Source organism: Pteropus vampyrus, unplaced genomic scaffold (assembly GCF_000151845.1).
Source record: "Pteropus vampyrus isolate Shadow unplaced genomic scaffold, Pvam_2.0 Scaffold346, whole genome shotgun sequence".
Classification (NCBI taxonomy): Eukaryota; Metazoa; Chordata; class Mammalia; order Chiroptera; family Pteropodidae; genus Pteropus; species Pteropus vampyrus.
The window spans coordinates 281,461-289,925 of NW_011889127.1; the positions used below are offsets into that span (position 1 = coordinate 281,461).

The following is an 8,465-nucleotide window of genomic DNA, read 5'->3' on the forward strand; positions in this document are numbered from 1 at the left end:
AGAGGCGTGTTCCTTGTAAATGACACGTACGTGGATTTTAGTTTTTAACTTCAACTGCCAGTTTCCGTCTTTTTTCAGAAAAGTCAGAATGCTTGCTGATCGGACATCATTTCTTCTCTCTTCTGTGTAACTAACGTATTTTACCTGATTGTTCTCTTTTCCTCATTTTTCCTTTTCGGTTGGGCGGGGTTCTGTATTATTCTCTCTTTTCTTTTTATTACTTCGAAAGTCCTATGACTCTTTTCTATTTTGTTAGCAGTTACTTCCTGGGTTTTCCACCCTAATAACTAGGAATAAGCCTATATTTCTTTATCGGGACATCAGGATAATCATATTTCGCCACTACCCAGATGGCTCTGTCACCTGTTCTCCTTCCTCTTTTTCCCACTAGCAAGACCAGACCCTGTGGCCATGTTAACACCCCCACTGTTGTGACAATCTCAGGCTTCAGTTCTGTGGAGCCGCTCAAGCCTCCGAGACACAAGCGAAGGAGAACCCGGAGGGGGCGTGCGGTGTGCGCTCTTGCGGGCCGGCAGGGTGCGAATGGCCAAGGCGAGGAAATCTGTCTGCTCCCGACATCCTTAGGGGCAGACGGCAGCCTTCCCCCAACCCTGGGAACTGGGAGCAACTCAGCCTCTGAGCTTCATCTGCAGTCAGGGCCGGCAGTCCCGTGCAGGCTCTCCTGGGACCACAGGTATGCGAGCAGCTTCAGTCCTGCCCCCAGTGGACTCACAGGTGCCCAGGGGCTGTGCTCTTCGGGAACCACTAAAGGTTGGCCCGTGCTCCAGGCCTCTCCCACTGGGCCCTCAGCATCATCCCACCCTTCCCAAGGGTATCAACAGAGACCCAAAAAAATCCCTTTTTCTGCTCCTCCTCGGGATTCAGACCCAAACCATAGGACTCGGGGTTCCAACTCCTGCTCCCACCTGGCCCTGCCTCGCTTCACTTGGTCCAGGACAAACTGTTCTCCAGTTTCCACCTTGGGGAAAAACAAGTTCCCATATCACCTGCGCATCTGCTACTGCCTGAGCCTATGCCAGCGAAGCCCCCGGGCCGTCCAGGTTGGCCAACACTGGCTTGCACGACTGCACCTCTGAATTTGCTAATCTGGATGAAGAGAAAAGAAAAAGTCATAGTCTATCCTGGGGCGCCGGGGTGGGTGAATGGGTGGGGGCAGCGGCGGACCCAGAGCAAGGCATTGGGAGGCGGGCGATAAGGAGTATGCTGTCTAAAGAGAATTTAAAAACAACAATAAAACCAACCAAGTCTGTCCGCTTTATGTGGTCGCTCCGCACGGGCCATTCTAAACGTCAGTGATGAAATCCTCCTCCCTCAAAACACACTCGCTGCAGCTATTGTAGAGAATATATGCGGGGTGGACTAAATGATGCTCTGCCCCCAAGATGCCCGAGTCATAATCCCCTACACCTGTAAATGTCATTGTACGTGGCCAAAGGGATTTTGCCGATGGGATCGCGTTAAGGATCTGGAGCCCCGGAGGTTATTCCAGGTTACCTGGGTGGGCCCAGCTAACCATGAGGGTCTTAGTTAGAAGGAGGCTGCCGGATCTGAGTCAGAGACGGAGATGGAGATGTAACCATGGAAGCAGAGGACGGAGTGATGAGAGGGAGGGGCCAGGAGCCGAAGAATGTGGGCCACCTCCGGACGCCAAGAAAGGCAAGGAAGCAGAGTCTCCCCTGAAGCCTCCGGGAGGGCCATGGCCATGCTGACCTCTTGATTTAGACTTCTGACCTCCAGACCCGCAATGCAATAAACGTGTGTTGTTTTAAGCCACAAAGGTTGTGATCATTTTTTACAGCAGCCACAGGAGACTAGTACAATATGTAAGCTTAAAATTCACTCATTCTAATTATTTTTTCCTTTAGTAAACATTCACGTTGCACAGAAGTTAATTCAGAGGCTTCTGATTGTACCGTTGCCCCTGACACGCAAGGACTGAGCATCCTTTCGAGAGTAAGTTCATGACAGTTCAGAGGTCTTCACACTGGCTCCGGGTACAGTTCACACCTTCAAGCTCTGTCGTACTGTGAATTCTGCATTTAGCAAGATAAACAATAACGGCATAGTTATTGTAAAGATGAAGAAACAAAAGCTCATGTACTTTCATCCTAGCATTCTACGTGACCACTTGGACTTTTATGTTCATAATTTTAAGAACAGTAAGATATTTTTGTTTGTAAGTTCAAAGTTTAGCTAGTATGCTCAATATTTCGAACGATATCTTTAAAGAGTATTTTTAATTGTTAATTGCTTTAAGACTAAAGAACTGATCAAGAAAATAAAATGTTATATTACTGGTATAATTTACTAGTTGCCTAAATTGTACCTTTTACAGAGTTTTTGGTTTTATTAATAATAACTTACCAGTTATTTGACAGTTACACAAATTATTATATCAGATTAATCTGAAAAGGAAAAACTCACTTTCATGTGAGTTTTACTCTCATACTACTAGTCATATAATACTTCACTTCACTTCTGACATCACGTGTGTGTGCATTTAATGTATCAAGCAATTCTCCACGACACGTGCCGGGTGTCCTATAATTCGGTTCATTTATGACACACTACCTAAAATTAGCATCAGATCCCACAAGTAAAGGGGTCACTTCCATAAGGCTGCCTCCACTTCAGACACAAATAGAAATTATGAGGGTGTCACCTGTACTTCCGAAGAACTGGCTACAAATCAGCGTTCCCATGACACCTTCCTTAGGTCCAATAATTTGCTTGAATGGCTCATAGAACTCAGGGAAACACTCATATTTCCTGGTTTATTATAAAGAACATCATAAAGGATACAAATTAACAGGCCAATACAGAAAAACAAGCTCCTGAGCACAGGAGCTTCTGTCCCTGAGGAGTTGGGGTACCCAGCCTCCCAGCACGTAGATGTGATCACAACCCAGAGTCTCTCTGAACCCCACACTATTAGGATTTTTATGACGGCTTCATCGCCTAGGTATAATCGATCATTAATTCCATTTCCAGCCCCTCTCTCCTCTCTCAAGAGTGGGGGTGGAGCCAAAAATTCCAGGCTTCTGATTATGGCCTGATCTTTCTGGTGACCAGCCCCGATCCAGGAGCCCACCCAGAATCACCTCATTAGAACAAAAGGCACTGCCATCGCCTAGGAAATTCCAAGGGATTTAAGAGCCCCGGGTCAAGAACCAGGGTCAAAGAAAAAGTGTTAGAATTAATAGAAGCTCCTAGTGCTCCTAGGAAATGACAGCGGTTTAGGAGCTCTGTGCCAGGAACCTGGGGCGGAGACCAATATAGATACTTTGCATTATTTCATACATCACAAGAGTCAAGATTAAACTGTTAAGTAGCTGTCAAAGTTATTGAATGCGTAGTTGTGCTTGTTTGTCCTTTGGGCACTCGGAGGAATTCGAAGCCCGTTGTGTTGTGAAACCAGCAACTGGTCCATAATTACTCTGGATTCATTCAGAAATGTTACCAGAGGCACCGCTAAAGACTGATGCCGTGGAGCTCCACAAAGACAAATTTCAAGCAAAAGAAGACGCAATTCAAGCAATATCTGGATCTATGACATCACATATAGTTTTATTTCGCATTTATTACTTCAGATAATTTGTCACAGAGAGGAGGGGTATTAAAAATTATGCCCTCTGAGTGTCGAATATGCTAGATACTTTGCCAGGAGAGGGAAGAAGGGGCCATGAGCCTCAGCCCCATTTGCTTCGTTAGCCCAACCCTGCCAGGTTTCCACCGAGAAATGGGGTAAGGCTGGACTCGCTGGTTTTCAGGTCCTCACAGTGCCAACGTCTTAGGGTTCCTTGAGTGCCCTCCCTTCACGCCCTGGGAAGAGGTAGAGCCCCATTGTCCTGGAAGTTCCGCTGTCCTTTGTGACTCCTCAGCCTAGCAGTGTGGACGGAGGCCACATGCTCCTGGAGATATGGTGGATGCGACATTCTACAACGCCCTCCTGCCACGCCCACAGACGGCATAGATCACAATAAACTTCCCTGTAACTGCACTGCTGAGCTCCCAGAGCTACTTGCGAAATCCTCAAAGATAAGAAAAATCCTCAAAGGCAGTCAGGAGGGAACTGAATACTGAAACCAGAGAATGAACAAAGGTCAAATCGGAGCTACCAAGAGCAGAAACACAGGGATAGAAGACTAGGTCTTGGAGCAGTTAAACCAAACCTGCCACTGAAAATCTTCCAACCTGTGCAAAGGTACCAAAAGGAATCCAGTTTGCGTATTCTGGATATAGGTGGAAAACTAATGAAAGTATAAATATAAATTTGAAAAAAGAATTCTGCAAATTTGTAATTATGGAATTGCTCTCAACCAGATGTGGAGATCTATACCCAGCAGAAACAACCACGAATTCCTGTTGAAGAAGCTTTCTCAACAAAACCTGTTAGGATTCCCCCAAATTAAATTCGGTCAAATATTACAAACATGCCCAGAAACAAAGCACCACATACGAGTCAGTCAGCAGAAACAAAAGACAACCGATACAAGAATTGTCAGATACAGAATATAAAATGAATATTAAATATTTAAAGAAATGCAGGATGATTGAAGAAGGAAAAAAAAAGAAAGAAAAGACTATCAAAATTAACCAGACAGCGCGAGGGACATTCCTGGCCTGTACCCACTACATGCCAGCAGCAGCCCTTCCTCCCAAGTGATAACAGTTAAAAACATCTCCAGACACTGCCAAATATACCCTGGGGTACAAAACCGCCTTCAGTTGAAAACATTCTGTTCTAGAGGAAGGTACAGGATCAGATACTATGTAAGAATGTTATCCAACTGAGCAAGTGGCTAAACAACATTAAAACTTGGAAATAATATGGGATTCCGTCAAATCTAGGAAGCCATCGATTTTAAGATTTACCATTATTTTAGGTGATGCTCAGAATGAGAATACACTACAATGAAAGTGCGAATTAATGTTTTATATCCCAGAAACTGAAAAAATGCAGATAATTTAATTGTGAAAAAAAAGTATGAGAATTCTCATGACTCTTCTTTCTCTTCGTTCTTAACTCTATCCCATTCAAAAGTAGGATTTGTGTCCCTTTGACTGGAAAACAGAAACCGAACCTATGGCACCTGTGCAAGCTGGATTCCTGACATTTTTCTTGCTGCTTTGTGCCTGGGTCAACAGGGTAGGCTGGGGAACTGTTATCTGTCCTTAAAATTTTGTGTTGCGTGAATGTTAAAGCAAATTTATTAATGTGTGACAAGCTCTGCTTACAGGTTTAGAATTAAATAAGAATTCCACTCCCCACCCCCCCACCCACACACGCACCCACGGAGCCCTGACGCTGGTAAAAGGCGTGAAGGCGAGTCAACAAGGCCCTTTTCAGCAGAGCTCTGGGTCTGGTGGGGCCTCAGGCCAGGATTTCTTCCCTGGAGTTTCGGGGGCTCGGCCTGCTAAAGACACCCAATCATTACTGACTGCAATCCAAGCAAGAACAAAAACTACATTTTAAGACGGCTGGGAGGGGTCCGGTGGCGGTACTCGAGAAAGGGGCTACTATGGTTAGCCCTGGGATGTCACAGCCTCTCAGTACATTATCATGTAGCATCTTCCTCGGTTCGTGTAAGAAGGTCGCGTTTACATCTTAAAAGTGTGCAAATTTCGCGATCGAGAAACCCCCTAGGAGGTGGGCGCACCAAAAACCAGAAACGATCACCCCAAATCTAGGTAACAGCGAGGCGAGCACGAGGTGAGGAGGAAAGGGAATGACGGGAGCTCCGCGCGCGTGCCCGTGTGCGTGCGTGCGCGTGCCCGAGTGCGTGCGCGCGCGGTGGCGGAGGCGCTGGTTGCGTCTCTCCCTCCGTTGACGTGCGCGCGCCCGCGCCTCGTTCTACCCGCGGCGTGACCGTAAAGAGGCGCGGCCGTGTCGTGAAAGGGGCCGCAACACGCAGGGAGCTGGTTGACGGCTGGGACTCCATTTTGTTCGCCGCTGCTCTGCTCGTAAGTCGCTCGTTTCCGTGGCTTCTCCGAGGCGAAAAGTTTTTTTAAAGGGTAAAAGTTTTAAAGAATATTCTGGAACTCTGTTGCTAAGCATAGCGAGTCTCCATTTTCTCTCTGCAGCAGACGTCGGTACTGCGGTTCCGGAGTAGCGGGGAGAATGCGGCCCTTGGACATCGTCGAGCTGGCAGAACCGGAGGAAGTGGAAGTGCTGGAGCCCGAGGAGGATTTCGAGCAGTTCCTGCTCCCCGTCATCAACGAGATGCGGGAGGACATCGCGGCCCTCACCCGGGAGCACGGGCGGGCGTACATGCGGAACAGGAGCAAGTTGTGGGAGATGGACAATATGCTCATCCAGATAAAGACGCAGGTGGAGGCCTCGGAGGAGAGCGCCCTGAACCATCTGCAGAATCCGAGCGACGGAGTCGAGGGCAGGGCCACCAAGAGGTGCGAGAAGGCCGAGGAGAAGGCCAAGGAGATCGCGAAGATGGCAGAGATGCTGGTGGAGCTGGTGCGGCGGATAGAGAGAAGCGAGTCGTCGTGAACGCGGGCGGCGGTAAGGCCGGGGGCGCCGGGCGGCAGTTTGCGTGGTCGCCCTCCGTTCGGTGTAGCTCCGAGGAGGGTTATTTGAGAACGGTCCGCACGGGACGGAGGTTGGGGAGACGAGAGAATCAAAGCGTGCTCGGTGTTTAACTTTAGGACGTGTTGGCGGATGCCGTTTACTTTTTGTTTACGCCGGTAATTAGAAAACGGTCGTCTCGTTCGTGTGCGGCTCGGTATGTGTGCGGTTGAAACCTAAGGTCGGGGTCGGTAGAGTAGTCATGGAGTACTAACCTCGAAATCCCCTACGGGAACAAAGTCACAATGTAGGCCATGAGCGAGGGGGGCGGCGGATAGAAAAAGAGAATTTTCAGACGGACCGTCGTTATTGGATAAACTCCAGTTTTTGCTAGAAGACCGATGCCGAGTCGGATGGCATCCAGAAAAACTGACGTCCCACGTGGCTGGTGACGTTCGTGAGGCTTTTTGGTTGGGTTGTCCTCGAGATTAATCTATTAACGATGAGTTTCTCGCAATTGTACTTTAGGTTTACAGCCAATGGATTCTGGTCAACTGATGGAGATTGGCTGACACCCTGGAGAAGCTGAAACCAGAGAGCCTTTTGTTTTCTTTCTTTCTGTCTATACTCTGTTCTCATTTACACTACGTTTCTGCTGTGGTCTGTGGTTGATGACCTCAATATGAGTTTTGACTGTTAAATGTTTTTGTTTGGGGGTGTAACTTTTATTTGGGAAACGCTCTGACGTACTACAGGAATTAGGGCCTAGAGTGTAAGCTCTTGCAGCAGTCATATTTGTTCCCGGGCTTTGGTTATTTCTAAATTTTGAGGTGTTTCGCTCTTTCTTGTGTGATCTGATAGCTCCCTGGAACTTTGGGTCTGTGTGACACATGAGACTCAGAGTTGGAGTTCTCCAGCTCTGGAGGTGCTGGAGGAGCGGCTTTACTTCTAGAAGATGACACCATGCAGCAGCCGCTGAAGAAGCTGAAGAAGGGACCAGACGTCAACCGGGAATGTGAATGGGGCTGATGGGCCAGGACTGATGAATCAGAAGACGGGGTGGAAGATGGTACTGTCTGTATTTTGGGACTTGAATTTCTGTGTGAGACCAAAGGAGGAGAGATGTATTTTGTTCGAAACTGAATTTTATGTGGCACGCTATCCGATGTAACCTGTCTGGTCAGTTTGTTTGGACAACCTAACTCTCAGCTTTATTTGACATGGAACCTAGAATGGGGGATGAGATCTGGGTGTTCTGTGCAAGTTGATGTTATACCCTGATGTATTTCGGGGGATTCTGGGTATAATGTGAAAGATATTTGCAAGCCCTTGAGGGGCTAGGGAAGGAAAGCAAGGACTGTCTGCATTGGACCCTAAAGTGGACAGGGACTAAGTGTCTTCAAGGTTCATAAGTTGTCCAGCTGTAAGTTCATTTGAGTAGCAGACCTGACAAGTATTTGAGGTCAAAACCCTACCATGTGTTAAAAAATTACCATGTTAATAAAAGTATTCATTTGCTTGAAAAGACGACCTAAAAAGTTGTTGACTAAGAAATTGTATTTTTTTTAAGAACGACATCTCTCCTTGTCGTCATTGCCAAATGGAGGATGAATTTCTTATGGTATTTGAGGCTCTCAGTAAGGCCTCTCATCAGAGGGAAGACTTACCTCCGCATGCTGCTCTGGGGACTGCGCGAGGAAAACTTACTCCGTGCTTAGTGTAGGAGGGAAATTGAAACACGTTCACTCCAGTCCTTGCGCTAGTAACGTAGCGGAAAGACATAACCGTAAGTGGGGCGGTAACTAGTAACGTAGTGGAAAGATATAACCGTAAGTGGGGCAGTACATGCCCCACTTCAGAAACAAAGAACTTGCTCCTCTGGCTGCTGGGAGTACGGCTGACAGGTGCTCGAGAGCACTTCTTT

The 8,465-nt window shown here is 47.4% G+C and overlaps 1 protein-coding gene across 2 annotated transcripts; it reads left to right on the plus strand.

Annotated features, from left to right (window-relative positions):
- The first annotated feature begins 5,848 nt into the window (after positions 1–5,848).
- On the plus strand, positions 5,849–8,079 carry MRFAP1 (Morf4 family associated protein 1). Of its 2 annotated transcripts, XM_011378552.2 has the most exons (3): positions 5,849–5,985; positions 6,106–6,538; positions 7,070–8,079. In XM_011378552.2, exon 2 carries the CDS (start codon positions 6,143–6,145, stop codon positions 6,524–6,526), a length of 384 nt encoding a protein of 127 aa, XP_011376854.1. In that variant the 5' UTR covers positions 5,849–5,985; positions 6,106–6,142; the 3' UTR covers positions 6,527–6,538; positions 7,070–8,079. The 2 variants fall into 2 exon arrangements, with proteins under 2 accessions (XP_011376854.1, XP_011376852.1); XM_011378550.2 differs by having other exon boundaries at positions 5,968–6,538.
- The last annotated feature ends 386 nt before the right edge of the window (positions 8,080–8,465 follow it).